This window comes from Strix aluco, chromosome 11 (assembly GCF_031877795.1).
Source record: "Strix aluco isolate bStrAlu1 chromosome 11, bStrAlu1.hap1, whole genome shotgun sequence".
Lineage (NCBI taxonomy): Eukaryota > Metazoa > Chordata > Aves > Strigiformes > Strigidae > Strix > Strix aluco.
The window spans coordinates 13863934-13886759 of NC_133941.1; the positions used below are offsets into that span (position 1 = coordinate 13863934).

General features: G+C 50.2%; 1 protein-coding gene across 1 annotated transcript; it reads right to left on the minus strand.

The window, feature by feature from the left end:
- Positions 1–108: 108 nt before the first annotated feature.
- Positions 109–20209, minus strand: COPG1 (COPI coat complex subunit gamma 1). The gene is made up of 24 exons (XM_074836129.1): positions 20082–20209; positions 16980–17032; positions 16086–16166; positions 15912–15983; positions 15018–15097; positions 14061–14136; positions 13812–13904; positions 13392–13478; positions 13084–13241; positions 12317–12450; positions 11470–11537; positions 10533–10721; positions 9972–10067; positions 8348–8591; positions 7893–7968; positions 7445–7548; positions 7210–7335; positions 6710–6778; positions 6228–6370; positions 4697–4868; positions 3633–3730; positions 1982–2120; positions 938–1036; positions 109–394 (listed from the first exon to the last, which is right to left on the minus strand). The coding sequence occupies exons 1-24, from the start codon at positions 20116–20118 to the stop codon at positions 264–266; spliced, it is 2625 nt and encodes an 874-aa protein (XP_074692230.1). The 5' UTR covers positions 20119–20209; the 3' UTR covers positions 109–263.
- Between the last annotated feature and the right edge of the window lie 2617 nt (positions 20210–22826).

Consider the following 22826-nt stretch of genomic DNA (forward strand, 5'->3'; position numbering starts at 1 on the left):
GTTGGTTCTACTGGAACGACACCAAAGGACAGGGAACGGCTGGCGCCGTCTGGCCACCCGCTACGGAACCGGCCGGTGCGGGGACAAAGCGCTTCGCGAAACCAGACCTTGAAAACATCGTTATTTTATAGACAGAGCCCCAGTACAGCTGTACTGCAGAGAACACAAAAGCTGCTGTGGTGAACGCGATCCCTACGCTGCTGCCAGAGAAAGAAGCGTTGCCCGCGGGGGCTCGGCCTGGGGACAGTCCTGGAGAAGGCGGTTTATCCGACGGAGGCCATGATCACATCCACTGGGAGCTCCTCGCTGCTGCGGGCGGTGACCTGCATCGTCACCGTGTCTGTCAGGACGAGACGAGACCGGACCAGGAGGTCATGGCCACCCCGGAACACGCCTGGAAGGGAGAGTGGGAGGAAGGAGTGAGCGCGCTGCAGGCCGCCCTCCCCTGCAAGCCCAGAATTGAACACTACTGCTTGGCAAGGGCAGGTTTCCTGGAGGTAGTCTGGCCAATCCCCAGCACTGGGCTAGGAGAGACCCTCGAGCAGCACATTTCTCACTCGTTATAACATACCTGGGCCTCTTGCTACTGTAAAACTCATGAGAGCAAAGTGTAAAATAAACTCCAGCTGAGAAAAGATCCAGGCACTCCCTTCTGTGACTACCAGCTCCAGCGCACATCCGTTTTGCTGGGCACGGGTGCTGTACTTTCCCCCCACAGGCTCACTCCAAACGAGGTGCCACAGGCCATGAAGACAGCAAATTGCACCCAGCAGAGCCTGGGGCTGATCCCAACACTCCCCGCGCCACCAAAGCCTCCAAATCCTACCCGGAGTGCAGCGGGCTCCATCAGAAACTCCTGCCCTGATTTTCAGCAGGCAGCTCTGTGCAACCTCCCGAAGAGCTGCTCCTCAAGCAGAGACCTCACCCCACAGCTCACCTGCCAGGTACAGAGTGTGAGAGTTCTTGTTATCGGGCACTTTATCCGATCGCTCACAGGGCTGCATCCCCAGGAACTTCACGATATTACTAACTGCCTCTGTTAAGAAAAAGTAGATAAAATAGGCTCCATGTTGCAGGTATCTTAACAGGGACACACAAAGAGCACCTGAAGGTGACTCAAGCCCTCCCCATATGTTAGGGTTCATGCTCCTTGTCTTGAGGGACACTTGGCCAGGATAGTGTTTTTGGAGGTCACCAGGGAGGCAAAGGCAACACACAAAATACCCACCGCCACACGGCAGTTCTGTTATCTGATGCAGCAAAGGTGCAAAAGAAAGAAGAGGGTGAATGAGTCAGACTACGGAAGTAGGGGAGTGCAGCTGGCTGCACACTTACTGCACAGCCCCGACAGCCTGCTTGCTTCTCTGGGGACAGACGCAGAAGGAAGGAGACATCTTGCAGGAGACACAGGTCTTCAGGAGGAATTTGAAGAGGCCTCAGGGAGGGTGTTTCAAATCCTAAGGGGCTGGGCAAGGAAGCCCAGAGATGGCTATAGGACAAGGACACCCTTCTAAGCCATCAAAAAGACTGTTTTTACAGGCTTCTCAGGAAAAATAAAAGGACTCTAATACACGATGAAAGAGGGCTTACACCACGAGCCTGCCCACCAACCTCATGTCTTCTGCTCTTTGCATCTTTTCTTACTGGTCTCAAGAAGGGAAGTGGGAGCTCACAGCTGAGCTATGGTCTGTCTGCTTGGGAGGGTAGGGTGCGAGAGCAAAGCGAGATGTTCTCTTGCCTCCCACAACCCAGCCTGGTCTCCACAGGGCCCAGAATACTCATTTGTTTTTTTGAAACCTGAACTAACTTGTTATCACAGTAACTGTAGCTCCGCATTTAACAGCTTCAGTGAAATAGCTTGTGAAGGGTTTTGCCCCATTAGCCTTTCTGTGAGAGATCTAAAGTGAGCCAGACTGTGCGGCCGGACTCTGCCTGCTGGAGGGAATGTTAAGAGCTCTGCTGGGCTCAGACACCCCCTTACCTTCAAGGGTTTTAATAGCAGATAAAGTAAAGGTCTCTTCCTTTTCATACTCGTCACCCACTTCATCCCAGGCTGCTCCAAAGTTTGGCTTCAGAACTCGCTGAATGTGATCAGCCACTGTTACCTCCAGGTCTTCAAGCTGGCAGTAGAAGAGGTTCAAGTGAAACATGGTTGTTCTTAACCCTGCTCTCTCCAGAGTGAACTTTAGACTGGATTTCCTGAGATCAGGTGAATGTAGGAGACAGCCTTCACTTTCACTCATGGATACGTCAGAGCAAGCCCTGCCTCTTCTGGTTTGCTTGAGCAAACACGGCTTGGCTGAGCAACTGCTAGGCCTGGGAAAGCCACTGGCCAAGCCATTTCACACAGCAGGTTCTGTTCTAAGCACAGCCCTTGGCCTGACAGAGATCAAACCACTGGACCAAGGTCCAAAACAGAGGAACAACCAAAACCTAAGAAAAAACTGCTTGTGCTCACACAGGTGCAGCATTTGCTTTCCCAGGGTGCACATAAGCTTCTATTTTGCCTTTCTGGCTTATTGTTTTGTAGGCTGGTAGAGTACAGTGAGACACTGGCAGATGCTCGCTATCACCTAGCGCTGCCTGCCAGCTTAGCCGAACTGCTGCTGTGACTGTGTCTGTGTGAGGCAGAACCGGGCCTGTCCCTCCAGAGCATGTATGGAAGGGCAGTCAGTGCCAGAGCTGGCCGGACACCAGCCTGCATTCATTTCAGCGACTGCTGCAGGAAAGAGTCTCCTCCTGAGTCTAGTTGAAACACCCGGAAGAGTTTGATTAAATATCACTCAACTGCCCTGGGTGGGAAGCAGAGAGAGGGGTTAACCTTCCATGTTCCATTGGGAAAAACTCTCCCCACTCCTTCTGGGAGGATGCTACATCCTCAGTGACTCACTGCACAGCAGTGCCTCTAATCAGATTCACAGCAGTGACAGGCAACGCATAGAAAACAGCCTCTGGAGCTAACAGGGCAAGCTGAGGTGGTGTCACAACATCCCTTCCTCTGCAGAGGGTAAGCACCACCCTCTGCGAGCTAGTCTCAATTTCTGACCAAGCATTAAATTCAAGCTTCTTCCTCTGTGGTAAAACAGCCTGCCTGTAAATGGCAAAGCCTGGAAGAGAGGTGCTTCTGCAGCATCGGTGCTTTCATCGGTCTCGGTGCTGTGGAGGGAAAAGCCCACCTTCCCCAGAGCAAGAACAAGGATGGCAATCTCCCTGTATCAGGCAAGCCACTAGGCAATTAACTGTGCCACCACGGAGAGCAACTCACGGAGAACAATAGATGTCCAAGGCCCTCTGTCTCCACAAACCTGACTGTGCAGTTGCCAGAGCCCATAGGGCACAGCCAGCCAAAGCTGGAGGACACACCTTGGCCTCCCAAAACACAGGCATCCTGCAGTCAGGTGTCTGCCTGGAGAGCAACAGGAGGATGCTCCAAACGAGACAAAGCAAGTTCTGCAAACCCGCATCTGCATCCTGGGACAGACACCGGAGACAGCAAGAACCCCCTCTTCAGGCGATCCTGCCCACATCAGTGTCAGCGGTCACATCACTGTTTGCAGGGATCTAAGTACAGATCACAATAACCCTCAAAATGCCAGCAGTTCCTGTGATCAGGTACACGCCCAGCTCCTTACCACATACTCATCCTCGTAACCCTCGTCATCCGTCTCTCCTGTGTTCGGATCACAGTCCTTGACAGTGAACTTCATCATGCAGCTGAAGGTACAGGCCACTGGAGGCAGGGGAGGCAAAGGCAAAGCCCACGTTACCACCAGATCCGCACTCCCCTGCAGCAGAACAGGGCTGGGAGATTTGGGGCAGCTGGGGTCTCCCCGTTACTGTCACCAGCACAAGCTTAGCCAGCGACCTAGAGGGGGGTCTCCAACAGTTTCCGTCTCTCAAGAACAAGGTATTTATTTGTAATATTAAGGCTAGCAAACAGTAATAAAGATGGGCTCATGACGGTTGTACAAGACCATAATCCTCAGATCAACCGCTATTACCAATGAGTCTCAAGTTGTGTAACTAAACATGTCCCACCAGCGCCTCATGAAGAGGCGAGATCCTTATCTAGGGATCAGTTCATGCACTTCCGAAATGAAGCCGCCTCGCACTGCAGCACAGCAGCTGATTAATACCACCCGGCCGAGAGGGGAAGCGATGACTCAACCCTAACATGGGCACTGCTGTGTGAACAGCAGCAACCACAGAGGTGAGCAGCCCCAGAACACAAACCAGGGAGACCAAAGCATAGGTAAGGCCTGGCTCATGTTCTGGACAGTGATAAATGTTCAGTTCCAACAGACATCCCTGAAATTCTAGTGGTTTGTCTGAAATAACCCTGTGCTACTCAGAGCACCTGGGCACTCACAGCACTTCACAAGTACCAGCCTCCTCACATACTAACACTAAGAATAGACAGGCTAAAGGACTGTGCATGGGAGATAACTCAGCAGAGAGCTGAATGCTCATCTGCCAGCTCTCATAGCCTGACTCGACAATGCTACAGCACAAGGGAACCAGAAGAGGAGAAGGGAGGCCTGACAGCAAAGAGAAGTCATGCTCAGCATCACTCAGGGCTGCACCCACATCCAGGCTATAAATACCTGTCTAGGACGCAAGGTAGAATGTGTGGAGGCAAGCAATACAGTACGCTTACTTTGGGGGATGTTAGGAAAACAGAGGGCAAACTGTTTACCTGCTGTTGGATCCTCTTCAGACAGTGCCACCAGCGTGTAGCAGGTACCTGGCTGGTTGTACACCAGGGTTTTGGCAGGTACGTAGCCAATGACCTCATACCCCTCCGTTGGCTCCATCTGCACCGTGACATTCTCCAGGATCTGATCGTTCAGGGTGTTCGTGCAGTCAAACTAAACAGGGAAGAGGAAAGCAGCAACATCTTGAAGCTGCTCGCTACAGATCTAATAGCAGACTCGCTTTAGGCAGAGTGGGAGCAGGGTGTCAAGCTGTGAACCCCTAGCTCTTTGTGTTTCATAGTGCACCTCGCTATCAGCTGGCTAGTCACAGGGCTCACGCGTTCCAGTTTAGTCACAGAACAACTGTGACTACAAGCTACACATTTAAATGCTTCGAGGGAGAAACTAAAACCCTGCAGGGGACTCCAGGGCTCTGGCAAACTTTTTTTTTTTTTAAAAGGAAACAACTGAACCAGCACACAACTACCCAATGCCTGCCCTCTGCAACCCAGGCAGGAGCACAAATCCAGTGAGCACAGGGATGTGTCAGCTTCTGCCTGTTTCAGTTCACCTGTTGTATGGAACTTTTTCCTCTAAATGTACTTTGTCCTTTCTCCCTGGACAGTAATTCCCAGGTTAACTCTTTGCTGTATGGAAATGCGAGCGCTGTGTTGCCTACATCTTCTCACTTGATGCTACAGGGACACAGTGCCCCACAACAGATGGGAAAGTGATCCTTTGCACAGCCCAAACTAGGGGGAGTTTGAGCAAGTTTCAGCAACCTTGATGGTTTTGGCAAGTCTAAATTTGCTGATTAGACTTCATTCCAGCTGCAATGACAAGCCACTTAACCTCATACAATTGTATCTGGTGGATGGACAACAGAAACAAAGATCAACCCCTATGGGGGCTGTGTAAGCAGTTCCAAGCTTTTGAAGAAGGAGCTGGCTAAGGACAAAACACTGCTGCTCACAGGCTAGCGTAGGACTCGCTGTGCCTTGAACTCCCCAAGGCCCAGGCAAAGATGCTGGCGCATCAATCCTAACATCTCACATGCAGCAGCAGGGCGGTACAGCCAAGGCCAAGACATACAGAAAAAAACCCTGTACTACACAGTCTAAAATAAAACACAGGGGATGAAGAGCTCTCCCCCACCATGCCCCTTTCTTGGGTACCCTTTTCAGCCTCTCGGATACAGTAAGTTTCACTCTTTTATGCCCAAACCACGTGCCTGGGAACCCTGAGGAAAGAACACAGCTGCCCTTGCCGACTGTTCAGTGAGAACAGCCCCATCTAGTGCTTGTTTCATTTATTTTGACTGTACATTTAAGCATTGTTCAGCCACACACACACGCTCCCTAATTAATTGTTTCTGGGGCTCTGCTGCCCTGGATGAGAAACTAAGGACTCCTCATTGCAGTGACGTGCTTTGAACACAGATATCCCTGAGCTATTTCTTCCCAGTGGAGCTTTAAACTGGTCAGGAGCTTATTTTCCAATCCTCTTTCAGCACCACGTGCCACAGCTACCCACCTGGAACACCATGTGGCTGACAAATGTGTGCTTGGTGCAACGGACCACGTACTCGGTCTCCAGCTCTGTCAGGGCAACAGGCTCTGGGGAAGACTTGAAGAGTGGGCCCAGTCCCCGAAACTCTGGGATCGCCCCCAGTTGCTCTGAAACAGAGGACACAAACTATTGCCTTCCCCAACCCACAGGAAGGTTTTTAGCAGTTTCAAAGCCCTCGTTTAAGCTGCCAGAAGCTGCTGCAGCAAGGAACTATTCAACAAACATCCATAAACTAAAGGCAGAGTCATCCCACATCTATTGCAAGATAGAAAGAACAGGACTGCAGGCAACCCCAACCCCCAGGAGTGAACAGCTGACAAAGCTGGGAGCCCATGTCACTCTCTGAAAGGAGATGGGAAAAAGCCAGAAGGGCTAAGGAAGGCTCAGCAAGAGGTGGCTATGTTGTTCTCACACACAGGCATAGGAGAGGCTTTGCATCAGTTTACCTTGGAATATTTCTTGCCGTGTTGCTGCCACCTTCTCTGGCTGCTTGATTACAGCAACAGGGGCATTTTCTACAAAAGAAAAAGAAAACGAAGAAAGAAAACCCAAAAGATTCGAAGATGAAGAGTAAGCAGTAACTAAATCAGAAAACAGATCAATGTCTGGAGAGGGATTTGACTAAAGAGAGTAAGGGAGCTCATTGCTCATCTTGCTATGGACTAGACACCCGTATTTAGCTTCCTAAACACCTCTGGAATTGCAGCAGCTCCAGTGAGGATTACCAGCTATTACTATTATTAGCAGCTCGACTAAACTGAAACACTAATGTGGGAACAACCAGATTTGCTGGCCTTAGTCTTTACAGGAGATGTAATCCCACAAAAATCAAACAGAATGGAGCTCAGCAATTCCCAGCAAGCCCAATGCAGTTGCCTGTCTGAGGACTGGAGCTGCAAGGGAATTACTGTCAGTTTGGACCAGCATTCAGGGGACTGTTCCTCACCTGCTCTTTGCTCGACAATAGGAGCTGTTGCCAAAGGAACAGATTTCAAGTCAAAGGGTTTCTCAGAGGGCTCCAGGGTGTACTGATGCAGAGCTCTCTCCAGGCCAGGGATGGACACCGTCAAACCTGGGGACAGAAGGGACAGGTCACTGAAACCACAGATAATGCCACCTCTTTTGTCACTTGTTAAACCAGGAAAGAGGTGCAGACTTGTTTTGAGGAATTCCTGCATTACCATTCAGGATGTAGCCAGCATTGAGGGCTTTCTGCTTCTGCTCCAGAACATTCAGGTAGAAAGTAGCTCTGTCTCTCACTTCATTGTCATCATCCATCACACACCTGAGAAAAAAGTGGAAAACTTTCTTCAGTGCAAGACAGCAGAGTCCACGCAAATGAAAATGAGTAACTAAGCCACCTTACAGGGCGAGAAAGAACATGCCATAGCAGACAACCAGCAATCCACTAGTAATTGTATTAGAAAGGCAATGACCAGCCACACTTGGCTTCTGTCCACTTTGTGGTGCTGAACGCAGTGGTGAGCCCGTCACAGGATCCTGGGGACTCACTGCACTTTCTCAGGTCCACAACTAGAAGATACTAGACATGCACGGGGAAGCTAACAAGCTCTCAAGTGAACAGGGTTTTTGACTCAGGATGTGGAGAAACTCTGAGGTACAACTCACCTTTTCAGTAACACCAAGATACTGGGTAACATTTCTTCATTCTGGGCTCCAAACTTGGCCAGGGCACTTACAGCACCTGTAGCACCAGTCATGAAAACAGATTTAGAAAGCAAAGAAATCAGCTGAAGTTTCCTCCATTTCCTGGCCTTGATCAAATGCCACGTCAGAGATGCTAGCACTAGTATAAAGCATTACTGTGACTAGAAAGAGGAAGATGTATTACAGCGAAGTGCCTGCAAACCTCCTCTGTCTAGATTCAGAGTCACTGCATCTCCCTCCCCATTTCTCAGCTGCAGGCCACCTCTTTCATCAATACTACTGCAGGATCTTTGCTGTGTAAAAAGATCTGCTCAGGACTAGAGCAAATCACAATTCTCAGAAGCAGAGGTCTTCATACACTATGTCTCCCTGAAGGTCTGTCATAGGGCTGACAGTTTTCCAGGTGTGTCTCTTACCTGCCCGGACTTCTTCATGCTCCAGGACAACCCTGTTGTAGATGAAGCGAATGTATTTGGAGGGGTTGTTGGTTTTGGGCCCTTCCTGCCCCAAGAGGTGGAGGATACGAGTGGCCAGCACAGTGAACTCGCAGTCCTCGATGAATTCGCAGAGGTGAGACAGGCCTGTCTCTTTGCTCTCCGAGTTCTCCTCAATGATGCTGATGATGCAGTCCACAATGGCTCGCTTGTATTCAAAGCCGCCCTAAGGAGCAAAAGGGAACTGCTCAGCTGAAAATCTCAGTATTTTAGAGACTCTGAACTAGCCAGACAGGAAAGAATTTCCTTTGAAGAGGTCATTCGCACTTAGTGCTTTGAATCTGTATTTGAAAGGAGAAGGGCAGTAATGCTGCCCCCGCTTCTGACCCTCTCTACACTCAGAGGGCCAGCTAATACTCAAGCTCTCTTGCCAGCTCCCTTCAGAATGGCTGCAGTGAAGATAAAAACAAGACCTAAAGAGGGTAGAAGAATCCATCCGCCTGAAGGGTTTACATCTCCTTCAAAATCCTCTGCTGCTAGAATCAGTACATAAGAACAGCCATATGGGAGGAGAAAAAACCCAACCCTCTCCCCTTTAGCACCAGACATCTGAGAATGAATCACAATATATTAGGATCATATCTGCCACAGCAGGACCCAGCAAATAGCCCATTAGTGTGGGAAGGCAGGCAATCAATACCTCCCTAGGCACACCCCATAACCTGACATGCCGTTAATGCTTGGTTCTCTTCAGACATTATTTACTAGTGTCCTCGATACACACCAGGGGATTAAACTGCACACTATCCTCTGCCGATTACATGCACAGTGCTGGGCATTTGGGGGATCTTTCTGGAGCTACTTTGGATTTTAAAAAGCTTTTAAACAGAATGGTTTGAACTACAAAACCACATTCAAAATTATATCATCCACCCACAGAAAATCTGGGAAAGGAGAATGGTCCATTTTTCACAGGAGCAAAATGAGATGCTCTGGTCTGTTCCCAAACAAGAGGCTGTAATTGGCAAAAAGTGATGTCAGAGCAAGCAGTGGTGCCAGCTGTGTTGCAGGCATGTTAGCTCATTTAGAAACAGCCTCAGCAAACCTCTGTAAAGCTGTCTTTCTGCAATTTATGTCTGACTGAATGCAGAGAATGGTTATAGGTACTCGTGATCCCTTCACTGCCACAGCACAGAGAACAGAACAAAAGGGGTCCCGTGTCATCAATAAATAGGTTGTTATCAAATCTTTGTGTACAAGACAAAACTTCTTGGAATTTGCTGTCAAAGTATAAAAGAAAGCTGGTTCAAATGTGAAACACACATGGACTGCCAACAGATCTGCTGTTGCCTGCATTTGCTTTGAGAGTTAATAAACCCCCAGAAAAATCAAAGAATGAAGACCACATTCAAAATATGCCTGGCAGTATGCGTGTAACTATTGTGCACAGCTGGCCATTTCTGTCAGTTAGACTGCAAGCCTTTTAGAGAGAGGCTCTTACTGCACAGCATTATCAGTAAAAGCCTGACGCTCACAGGGCCACTGTGCAGTCCTGCAGTTCATGCATACAAACATGGAACACAAAGTAGTTGTCCTGCAAACTTACCTCTTCCCGAAGCATAGTGAAGAGAAAGTTCATGAGGACAGCATGTTTGCGAGGGTACTTCTGACACAGCGCATTGATGGCCTGCACCACTACGACCTGCAGGAAAAGCGGGGCAAGTAAAAAAGGATTCTGTCTCACCAGGCAGGAAAAAAAAAAGAATAGTTGAATTGTGTCAATTTTGTGCTGGTCCCTAGACTGGAAGCTACAGTTTTGCCTTTACTTATCCAACAAATGCAGTTCCAGAAGGTACAATCCTAAGAATTGGAGGAGACTGATCTTTATACCCTGGCCAGACCCTAGCAAAAGCCCACACCCACTGGAAAGAAGAAAAAGAGATTTAATTCTCAAAAGGCATCTCCCCAGAAGAGAGCATGTGACTCTGGAGCTGGGTGCTGTATGACAAAGGCATGTCTTAGGCCGATAGCCTCAGATTCTTTCTCTTCCCTGCAAATACTCTGCAGTCCAGTTCCTGGGAGCAGCTCCATGCAGGTTTCAGAGTGCACACACAAATATGGGCAAACACCAGGAACCTGTGTGTCCCTCCTCCTCCTGCTTCCTTACTTTGAACTCATCAGAGATTTCTGACATGAAAGAGGAGATCTGCTTCATGAGCCGGTCAATGCTGCTCTCACTGCCAGTTTTCAGCAGCGTGGTGATGGCCAGGGTGGCTATGCTGCGGTTGGAGTCTGTCACAAGGTTCTCCAGGTCTAGATTACAGGCAGTCACAGCAGATGGGTGCTTCATGGCCACCTAGAGCAGAGAAGGAAGAGTGGAAATCACTCAACAGATGCAAAAGGCCCAGATGGTAAAACCCACCAAGTCTCTATTAGCTCTCACTCCTTTCTGTAAAAATAAATGCTACAGACTGTACATGAAGGTCATCTCAGACAAACAACTGAACTGAGGTTAAAGAAACAAGCTCTTTCTTCTGCAGAATTGCATCTCTTGCTGGAAAAGTAGTAATAAATGATCTCTTACTATTTTTAACTCTCTCATTCTCCTCTATATATTAAGAAAAGAAAGCTATGAACTCCCAGCAAAAATTCAGCGAGCCTAGCTGTGCAGAACAGCTTTGTGGGTGGAAGCACAGCAGTTACTAGACATTGCCATTCTGTCTTTTTCTTTTTTAGTTTACAAGGTCAAGGGCAAAGCTGGAGCAAAGAGTGGCATGGAGCAGGCAAGAAGCAACATCAGAGTTTGATGCCTGTTTTACAAGTAGCTCCTTCACCACAGGAAGCTCAGAAGGGAAAGTAGTAACACATAAGACCAGTGACACTCTTATACAGACCTGTGAAATGATTGTGGGTTTTTTTTTTCCTTCTGTAAAGTGTTCTTTGAGGTTTTATTCCACTCAGAAAGCAATGAAATGTAAGGCTGTAGCCCAGGATAGAGGTTATTCACACAAAATCATCACATAACCTGGCCCCTTTTCTCTTCTGAAGTCTGCATCACCCTGCACATGAGAAACTATCACAGCTCCCAAGAGACCAGCTCCTACCTTGTTGAGGGTACGGACGGCTGCATATCTCAGTGCTGCTTTCGGGGAGCTGCAGAACAGCTGCAAAACTGCAAGGTGGGAAAACCAACAAAAGGCAGACATTTAGGCAATCTATTATTGAGAAGTGTTTCATACCTAAAGCAAGAGCTTCAGTGAAGAGACAGCTGCACACACAAGGTAACTAGAAGCATGCTTAAGAAGCAACTGTTAATTTACCAGCTTCCTCCCCTCCTTGCTCTTGTCCCCTTTGCCACACATCCCTGCTGACAACTAGCTCTTACCCACCTCCCTCTTTTTCCATGGTGCTGTTATCCTTCACTCCTCTTGAAAGCCAATTTCATCACCATGTCATCTTTCCTATTAAGTCAATTTGAACTACTGTTCTCCATTTCTGTGCAAACCCTGCTCCTTTTGCAGGGCTGGCCCATAAAGGGCACCCTCCCTGTGCAGAAAGGCAACACACAGCCTCCCCACCTGGCAACAGTCCCAGCTGAGGAGAACCTTTGGACTGGACTGAGCTGGGAAGGCAGGACCCCACCACCTTGGTTTCTTGCACGGTTACATTGAGTCTAAAGCAGGGAGATTTATCAGTTAGAATTCAGCCCTGTTTCACAGGAAGAAAGGACCCCTCCAGTAACCCACACTTGAACACACCAGGCAAATACCTTTACAGGAGCAAAGCTATTCACACACACCACAGGCTCTCAGCAGCAGCATAAAGCAACAAAAGGTACAGCAGCATTACAAGACTGAAACTACACAAGGTCCTTGTTTCTTGGGGTAATCAGCAAGTGTGGCCACTGCAGGGCCATAATCCCCTCGCCACTGTCACGAGTGCCACATTTACCCGAGACAGCCGGAGCCAGCTCTTTGGCAGTGCAGTTGGGCAGGTTAACGATGGCAGATGCAGCTTCATAGACCACCATCTCATGCTTGTTTCTGAGGCAGCTCTCGATGAAATCAAACAGGGGGCTATCGCGACTAAGGGACAAAAAAACAGAAGAATGAATTAAAACAAAAGGTGCTAACAGAAATGGAAGAATCCAACAGCAGAAATGGGCAGGTCCCACAGTCCATGGAAAGGTAAAACCAGCCATAGACTTATTGTCCCCAGATTTTGCAGTGGTCATTACGCTGTACTTCCAGCACACCTGGGCTGGAAGTCAGGCTGCCTTCTGAGAAGACACCCTCTGCCTTACAGCCTAAAGTGAATCTCCCTCAGCCCTCATACAGTGAGAGCTGATTGTACACACCACAAGTCTTATCTACCAGGAAGACACACTGCATACATGGTAGCCAAGTAATTGCGGAAGACAGAGAAAATGAAGTGGACTACCTCAATGAAGACCAGCTATGCAAAACAGTCCAGAGAAACAAGAAAGTATTTGATGTGCAAGAACACACACAAGACTCACAGAAGCCGTCTTATAACAATGATGAAAGCATCCTGTATTTTCTCTGCTGCCTTTTACCCAACAATAAGAGGGGAGAAGCTGCATGCTGCTCTTCAAAGGCGGAAATAAATGCCCTCATGAGATGGCAAGAGAGCCTGCAATAGGAGATGGAAGCAGGACCTGAGGAAATTCTTCCAGCAGGGCAAGGGAGGCCCCTCACCTGCCAGCCTCCTCCTCCAGCAGCTTGCTGGCTACTCGAATCATCATGCAGTAGGCAAATGGTGACTTGAGGCCGTGGCGCGTGAACTTGCTGAGCATCTTGTTGACTGCCAGGCGGTCATTCTTCCGCACATGGTAGAGCAAGCCCAGAGCATGATACTGTGCAGGGAAAGAGATTGTCACAAACCCACAGTGTGTTCTTTCCACTTTTATCCCCTCTGTTGCTCAGAGGTGCCTGGCTGAGCTCGAGCAGTTTGCTCCACAATCAGCTGGTGTTTGCTATTCCCTGTGCTGGTGGGGGTTTCCTACCTGCACCATGATGTTGTCACTGGAAGCTGCCTCCTGAGCCTCATTCACCCAGCGTTTTACCACATCGTAACTGGTCTTCAGCAGGTGCTGGGGGAGACAAAGCCATGGACAACCCATGAGAGGAGGATGGAGGAAGCTTTGGGAATCACAGCTCATATTAAGAAGCAAAGAGCCTTCCCCATGAGGGTGCTGGCAGCAGCACTTATAGAAGAGCAAGGGATCAGCATGCAGAGACCTGGCCATGACAGCTGCGGCCTCAAGAGGTCGATGATCTCCGACAAAGTCAGTGCCAGTCCCTCAGTTCACAAGGAGAGGAACAGCAACAACAAAACCCTGAAACTCCCAACACATCCAGTCCCACCACAGATGATGATTCCCAGCTTAACTGTCCCTCAGGCCTGCCCTGCAGGGAGTACATACCAAGGAGGACACCAGAGCAGAGCTGGACACACTTGGCACTTTGTCAACAATCGCCTGCTTCATGTAGCGCTCGATGGCCTGCAACATGGTACTCTGCAGGGAGAGGGAAACAACAGCTGATATGGAAAAGCTGTTAGGAGCATGAAAGGGGAGACGCAAAAGCATGAAAAGCAGAGTAGAAGATGGGATGGGGTGAAGCAGGGAAAGGTGAAGGGCCTAGGGCTGCCCCCAGGGAAAAGCAGCACTTACATCAGTGATTTGACAGAGCGCTCTCACAGCAGGGCCTCGGTAATTGTCATCCTTCCCAGTCATGTCTTTGGTCAAGCTGGTTGAAAACAGGAAGCTCTCAATACTGCACTCCTGAGCCAGCAGCTCTCAGGTGCACACACTGTGCACACAGAGCAGCAGGCAGCCAGCATCACAGCTGAATGCCCAGCAGGCAATTGTGGGCCTCAGGCAAGTCCCACTGGATTGGGAAGGCAGGTAGGCTGCATGGGCTCCTGATCACCAAGCGAGGCTGGAGCATGCACACATACCCCTGAGGCATTTGCCTTCCTTACTGAATGCTCATTCCTGCCCTTTCCCCAGGGTCCTGGTCAGTACGAGACCATCTATGAGGGGATGGGAGTTCATCACATCACAGCACTTGGGGCTGGTTTCTGCCTGCTGCATGGCCTCGGCCCTCAGCAGACCCTAAAGCCCCAGGCTCCTGTCTCCCCATACTGCACCAGTCTCTCAGTGGGATGATCAGCAATTCAGGAATGATTCACAGAGGGAATTTTGTTCCCCAGTGAAGTCACATCCTGTGCTGCTACAGGTGCAGTAAATCCTTGTCTACCCGTTGAAAGCCTTGAGATTTACGCCAGAAATCTACAAAAAACTTCAAGGCATTCAGAGAGGAAAGTAGGAGTTAATAAAACCGCTTTTTGCAAAGGGGAAAACACAGCAATGCTGCCCTATCACGTAACCAGAAGAGACAATCCAAACACCCATAGGCATGGGATATGGGGACACAGCATATTTCACATACATCACTAGGAGTTCAATGTCTGTATTTTAATAGCCTCTTTTAAAGGAAAAATTTTTCCTCACCAAGGGCATTCCCTATCCTCACCCTGCTTAGGGACTACAGTTATCTCCAAGAGGTTGGACAGGTATTACTGGAGGGCATGTGAACATAACAGTAAGAAAAGTGAAGTGACTGACCTGCTAGTAACAATGATTACATCTTCTGCAATAGAAGACATCTCTTTGATAGTCAGGTAACACATCCTGCGAAGAGTTGGCTGACAAGGAAAGAGGGAAGACAGACATCATCTGAGAGGATACTGGATAGAAAGGGATTTCAGTTTCAATCTGCTTCCATGATTTTACTGTGAAGATCAAGAACGTGATACCTTCAGAGAGCCCCAGTGCCTCAGTGTGAAAGATGTATGAAACACCCCTTCCTCTTCTAAATCCCCCAATCTTAGGGTGAAGCTGCAGAAATACCACATTTAGCTGGATCTACAGTTTCATCTTTAACTTATCATTCACATGACCAATGAGAAAAGCTTGAAATCATTAGCTGAAGGCACCCTGATGCTTCAGAAGAAAGAAGGCCAGCAATTTATATTCCTGAGTCTGGGGATTTCTACACCAGTCTCATGATTTTAATGCCCTGTGGTTTGAGGGACAGCTAGTGATGGTACTACTGCTGTGGGCAGGTACTAATTCCTGGCCTCCTCCAGGACACACAGTCATTGACTCTCAGCAGGAAGCAGGATCTTTTATGCTGGGCACAAAGCACAGTGTATTTAGCTGATTATATGCTTGATCCCTGCCTAGCACAATCTCAAGAGTTAAACAACAATTCAGAGGGAGGAATCTCTGTCTCAAGAACAGAGAATGCATCAGTTAAGCTACTACAAGGTCTGGGAAGGGCTAAGAAGCTGATCTCTGCTTCTAAACTTTCATCCTACTCTTCCCACTCAGATCACGTAGCTCCAGGAAGGACAGAAAAGCTGACAGTATAAAAACACACATCTCAAGGCTGAAAAAGACACTGTTGACAACTTGTCCCACCAGATAAATACAGCAGAAAAAAACAAGCAGACTCACATCATTGGACTGAAACAGCTTGGTCATAGCAAAGAAGGATTCAGTAGCTTCCATGACACCAAGGTGCTCCCCCTAGAAGATGTTTGGAAAGAAGGAAGGAAATCCCAGTTACCACAACCAGCTTTGGACCTGCTGCAGGTGTCTCTGTATAGGTGTAAATTTTCTCTCCCTTACCTGGTTTATGAGATACAGGATCTTGGTGAGGATATGAGCACATTTTCGTGGGTTTATGGGAGTCTCATTAAACACTCGTGCCTGGAAATAAAGCACAGACAAGGATGCTGACACCAACACCCCTTGCAAACACTGTCCTGTCTGGTCTTGGCCATCAATACAAACAATGCATTGTGAGCCAGGTATGGCAAGATTCTTAATGACTTTGGATCAGATTTCCCCTTAATTCCTGTTAAACATGGAACTTTCTTAAACAGCTGGTTCTACAGTCTGGGATTGAAAATCCAAGTGCAATTAAGGTTTAAAGGCCAAATCCTCACCACACTTTCACCCACACAAGTCTGGATTGTGTGCTAGCTAAAACACTACTCTTCCGACAGATGTACGCGAGCTCTGCGAGGCTAACAGGAGCCAACACCATTCACCACATTGCAAGCAAACAGTTAACTCTGAAACAACAGGGTCCAGGGATCAAGAAGTTTACCTACTGGTGAATAGAAAGGCATTTTTTCAGAGCAAATTCATAGACTATTCAATAATCAGTCACACCCCACTCATTAACTTTGTCATCTGCAAGACATTTGGGGTGTTCACAGCCAATCTCCCAACCTTCCTGTTTTAGAGTGAGCTTTCCCAGATAATTTTATTCATTTTATTACTATTTATATAGTTCACAGTCTTTTTCTATTTATAGTCACAGAGACCATTTCAACTCTCTCCCTTCCTCCCTCCAACAATAAAATAAGAACTAACGGGAGTGCTGCCCATTTCCTTCAGAGCTAGCAGGACTGTAACAAACCCCCACTTCTTTGCTGAAGTTCTTCAGTGACCTACTCAAGAGGGAGAGACTTTATTCAGAAAGGGGTACACAGAGGAGATCATCTGAGGATTTACCTCTTGCAAGACTGCACTCTTCTCCAGGTGCTGGAATGGGTTGGAACCCCCACCTGCAAAATAAAGAGAGTCAAAGTCTTTCCAGGGATAGTGCTATGGGAAAGCAACTTTCTAACCATGCCCATATTTTAAAAACACACTGAGTGTTTTGGGGCAAATGTTTGATGAATACCAAGCAAACAGAGCTCCCTCTTTTAAGCAATATTAATTGGATGTCTTCGGAGCAGTTAGGGGAGGCTGAGCAGACAGGACATTCCTTGATTTGTCATCCCCTCCAGAAGTAACTAGCCATGAGCTGAGGTGGACTGATTAGCTGGAAAGTAACTGCTCCACTGTTATCCCCAAAGACCTATTTCCATCCCTGGGGCTGGGAGCTTGCTGACAGTTAGAGCATCAATAAGGCAGGCCTAGAAACAAGAGCTCAGACAAAAAGAGGTATCGCTTGCCAGACTGGTGAGTCAGGAGTGCTTTATAAACCAATCAGGAATCCACCAGTAAAGTATTTTTGGCTCTATCACTAATTAAGAGAACAAGACAGTGGACTAGAGTCTGGACACAGAGTAACTTTCATTGTTCCACTTAATTGTTTAATATAATTTATTCTGTTAAAAACCTCGCCAATTAAGGATGAAATAATCAGAGGGAAAAGCACTATGGTTCTGCATGGTCTCTATTAGCTCGCCTCCAAAGCATTTGTGAGCTGCAGCTTTTCAAAAGCTGCCAGTTATTGATAAGCAGGTTTTAATTAGTACCTATGTTCAGCCTGGCCCTGGGACAAAACACAGCCATCTCCAGCGTTGTTCCAATGTTTAACAAGCCTGATCTGCTACAGAGCACAGCTCCTGGGCGCAGCTCCGATCTGACCTGGGCTCGAAGCATCCTACACTAGTGCCAGGAGCCTTTGCAAGAGTAAGTCTTATACTTAAAGGGAAACCCATCTGCACTCTGGCTCCTTCCTGCTTCATGAACTGCCCTCCTTTGGCTCAGGAGAAGTTTGCAAATGCAGTAGGTGGCTGAACAAAGTGCAGATACTTATGTGGGGTTGAGGAGAGAAAAAAACAAGGATAAAGAACAAAAACATCTCTAGTATGAATATGAACTAGTTCTAGTATGAGCATGTAAATGTGTTCCAAAAAACCTGCCCAGCAACACCATATTTCCCATGGCCCTGAATGTCTACAGTCCCTAAATCAGCCATGAACAACAGAGCACCACCTCTTCACCTTTCATAGCACTAAGGATCTTGAAATATATTGTACATGAGGTCTTGGACCTCACAGCACCCTGTGTCAAAGTATTCTTCCATCAGAGAAGGAGAAAGATGCAGGGAAGGCAGAGGCTGTGTGTTCAGGAAGCTCCTAGTATTGGATGACTAACAACAATTTGTACTGATTTGCAGAGAAATAGCCACCAACTGAGCAAGGATCTCAGAACAATTATATGCCCAAAATAACATCTCAAAGTGCATTTCTGAGAGCCAGAGGAAGCAGCTCATCCAAGGCTACCTACACCATCCATGAAAAGCAAAGACACAGAAGCCAATTAAGTGGACACACTCATCTCAACAAAAAGACTGTCCTGTTAGCCTTTACAGGGAAAAAAATAGGTATCCAAGGCCTGTACATTCATGGATGATGCGCTCCACCTAATACTGAGAATGACAAGCACTCAGGCTGTATATTTTGGACATATACGCAATCCACAAGAAAAAGGCACCTGCCTTTCTCTTACCTGCAGTAAATGCTAGGAATCTTCATTTGAGACACAAGCAACGGGATGAGAAGTGAATCCAATAGCAAAGAAAAATGTTGGGAAGCATGCAAGCAGTAGTGGCAGAAAGAAGAAAGGAGAGCTCTGTGAGCTCTTGGTATGAACAAAATCAACAAGAGTCAGCACCATCATACAAGGAAGTGCACCTCCTGCCAGCCTTGGCCATAGGTAACGCCAATACCTTGAAGCATGTGGCAGGTGCAAATGAAGAATAGCCCCAAAAACAAAAGTCAAGAGCGATTCCCCTCCAACAGTTGCATCACTAAATCCTCTACTTATATCAAGATGTCACTGGAGGCTTTGGACAAGGCAAACAAGGGCAAAGCATTTAATGCACATTAAAATAAAAAGTAAGCAGAGTCACACAGAATAATCACTAAGATTTACACTGAATCAGTTCGCTTCAGGACACGCTGACTTGTTATGCAGAACAAGCTACGCAGAAAGCTTCACAGGGAAGATGAAAAAGATACCACAAGGCACAACCATGAACGTAAACACTGTCATATCTAGATTCAATTCCACACCACATAAAATATCAATCTCTTTCTTACTACTCAGGCCTAAAGTTTTCAAAGGCCAAGCAATCACTTCATGTTTCTTCAGTGCTCTCAGTCTTTCAGACCCACTGAAAGTGGCAGTGATCTTGTTGGAAGAGCAGACCAGGTGTGTCAGAAAAAGCACCAGAAACTACAAATTGGATTCTACCCTGCTTTAGCACCTGGTTTGAGAGTTGGGCAACTGTGAACAGGGCTAATATGTTCAATATTTAGTCTCTGGCTCCACACCTGGTGATGCAGCAGGTCACCTCGGTGTGCTGGGCCAATGCAACTGGTTTAGCCTCTGGCTGCAGCACTGAGAGGACGGCAGCAGACTGCTCTAGGGCTTCCACACTGCTTACCACTGCGCTCTTGAGCACATCAGCCAGCCCTGCTGCAAAGCTGTGTGGCACCCTCACAGCTCCCTCCCTCGGGGGTCTCCCCTTACAGCTCCCCCCTCGCCCACAGCAGGGTCTCCCTTACAGCTCCCCCCTCGCCCACAGGAGGGTCTCCCCTCAGCTCCCCCCTCACCGCCAGCAGGGGTCTCCCCTCAGCTCCCCCGTTACCCACAGGAGGGTCTCCCCTCAGCTCCCCCCTTACCCACAGCAGTGTCTCCCTTACAGCTCCCCCCTCACCCACAGCAGGATCTCCCCTCAGCTCCCCCCTTACCCACAGGACGGGTCTCCCCTCCGTTCCCCCCTTAACCACAGCAGGGGTCTCCCCTCACAGCTCCCGCCCCTACCCACAGGGGGACTCTCCCCTCTCAGGCCGGCTCCCCCCCGCCTCCCCTCACCCGACTCCTCGTCCTTCTTGTCGAACTTCTTCAGCATGGTGCTGCCGAGCGGCCCCTCGGTGAGGCCCTTCCCTTCCCACCCCGTAGCAGTCCCGGTCCCGAGCCCGGTGCCGGTGCCACCGCCAGCCCCTTCCTGCTCCCCGCCCCTTCCTGCCAGCCTGTCACTGCCACCGCCCGCCACAGTGCGCAGGCGCGGCCCCGCCCCCCGACGTGGCTCCCGGCGGCGGCCCGAGCCGCGGGGGTGTGGCGCGGAGCGGTGACTGACAGGAGGGGGGGCGGGGACCGATTGGGAAGGGTGCGATCTGATTGGCGGGGAGGCGGGGGCGGGGCTAGGAGGGAGTCTGGGCCTGGGGGCAGCGCTGGAGCTGGGTCAGGGCTGGCAGTGGGGGCACTGGGAATGAGGGGACACACTGTAGGAGACACAGCATGGGGGGACACACTGGGATTGGGCGTGGGGATCCCTGGGGGGACATCGGGCAGGGTGACACCCTGGGAGCGAGGGGAAGGGCAGTGGGGCACTGGGGAGATCGGGGGACACCGGGGCCAGAGGGGGACTGGAGCAAAGGGGGGCACACTGGGACTCGGGGAGGGGAGATGTGGCAGGACATGGGAAGGAGGAGATCCTGGCAGGGGCTCAGTGCCCCGGGGGATGAGGGGGATGGTGGGGGAGAACCCCCTCCTGCGGATGGGCAGTTGTCCCCTGGACTGCCTGCCCTGGAGCATCCCCGCTGTGACACACCGTCTCTGGCAGCTCCTCTTGTGCTCCATGTCCCCACTGCCACCGGCACCCCATCTCTACCCTGCACCGCCAAACCCCCAAGCCCGGCCCCGCGGCACCCACCTGCTGCAGCGGGGTGTCCCTGGGGTCCAGCGCTGCCCGGGCATCGCCTGGGCCCTGGGGCAGGTGGGGAAGGCAAAGGACCTGTTACCCACCCCGCCACCTCACCCCAACCCATCCACCTGCTGGCACATCCCTTCAATGGCTACAAAACTACGTCCCTCCCATGGGGCGCAGGGTCACCCCGATTGCTTCTGCCCCCTTCCCAAAGCCAGCACCTGCTCCAAGACAAAGGGGCTGCACTCACCCTGCAGCAGGTAATCCTCAAAGAGCATGGCCATGTCCCCCACCAGCTCCAGCGGCCTGTGTGGCAGGCGTCCCCCAGGCTCTGCCTTGCTTGCGCCGCCCTGTACTTTGCACGGGGCGGCCGCACTCTGCTTCGCACTGCTCTTATCTCCCAGTCTTGACGAAGACGGCGGCTCCAGAGGCACAACGTGATGTCCCCGTTGGCCTAGAGCAGCTGTGGGAACCCTGGGCTGGGGGCCAGCCCTGCTGCTGGTACAAGGGCTGACACCTCTCATTTGGGGTTTAACGAACTCTGGTGCCGGCCCTGGCCTGGGATGTGCCCCCACTGCAGCTCTGGGGAGAGGGAACATGAAATGGGGGTCTACAGGGCTGCAGGACTGATATAAACCACCACAAGTCGTGTCTGATGCCACGTTTTATTGTGCAAGCTTGCCAACTATGATTCTGAGGCTCAGCTGAGCTTCGTGGAGTATTTTGTGTGCTGCAGCCACCCAGAGAGAGACGGCACAAGGGAAAACCTGCCTGGCTGGATGCAGCCCTTTTGGAGACATCCCAGCGACGGGTGAGAGGGGAGAGAAGTAAGGCACAGAAATCCTGGTGGTGCCAGGGCTGCGACCTGGCTGTGCTCTGGCACTGGCCCCAGCGAAGGCAAACCCAGCTGTATCTTCTCCAGTGGTGCTGAGGTGACAGTTAGTAAACCAAATCCTCCCATGGCTGCTGCTTTTGCCATGGGCATTGGGACCCGGGGGACAAGGTGCCGTGTTTGTGGCCCCTCGTGGGCATACCAATGCCACCCCCTGCTCCCCTCCGCCCGTGCCCCCTCCAGCCCTGGCCGAGAAGCCGTGCCCCAGCCGGGAAGGTTCATTTCCTGCGCCCGAGGCGGGCCATCAGCTCAGCGTTGGCGGCCGCCTTGGCCTGCATCTCCTTCTCTCTGTCCAGGTCGAGTAGGATTTTCAGTACGTGGGTGGGGACATCAAGTGACAGGGACACCTTTCTCACCTTTTTCGCAGAAGCAGGTCTCTTGGCACTCGGGCTCATCGGCCAGGGCAGTGCTTTTGTTGCTGACCCCTCTAGCAGCGGCAGGCTGGCTGTGTCCGGATGAGACCCTGCCCCAGATCCATGGTCGTCCTTCCTCATTTCGGGGATACCTGGCACCATCTCGTTAACACCGGTGATTTCCTGCCTTGTCAACTTGCCTCCGTCCCTGGCTTGGGGGCCCAGCAGGAGCCGCTCAGGGCTCAGCCCCTTCCAGGCTCTTGCCGGTACCCCGAGGACCACCAGGAAGGTGAGCAGCATCCTGCAGCACGGCCTGGCTGGGAGCGCCTGTGGGGAGCAGCCCGTCAGTGCTGAGCATCATCCCCCGCATCATGCTGCCATGGCCCTGCAGCCCTCCAGGCAGGATGAGTCCCCGCTGGGGTGCCACATGCAGACCCTCCCCACTCCCCCCACCAGCTGGCCATGCCTGGCAGTGGGGGCTCACCTCCCTTTTGGGGACCCTTCAGTTTTCCACCCTGATTTTAACCTTTTTGCATGGAGCAGAGTTTTGGGGAGGCTGAAGGGGATGTGAGAAGCAAATCAGCTGGGTGTCCCCATCCTTTCCCACAGCCCCTGGCTGGACGCTGGCCATCCCCTCCACTTCACACCCTCCAGCCCTTTGCCAC

What these genes read in the sequence shown, in the direction of transcription:
- COPG1 (XM_074836129.1), bottom strand. Translation starts at nt 20,118, where the DNA reads ATGCTGAAGAAGTTCGACAAGAAGGACGAGGAGTCGG. An exon ending in CAAGAAGGACGAGGAGTCGG is followed by an intron (nt 17,033 to 20,081) that starts GTGAGGGGAGGC and finishes TTTATTTTGCAG; the next exon opens with GTGGGGGTTCCAACCCATTC. An exon ending in TGCTATTAAAACCCTTGAAG is followed by an intron (nt 1,037 to 1,981) that starts GTAAGGGGGTGT and finishes TTTTCTTAACAG; the next exon opens with AGGCAGTTAGTAATATCGTG.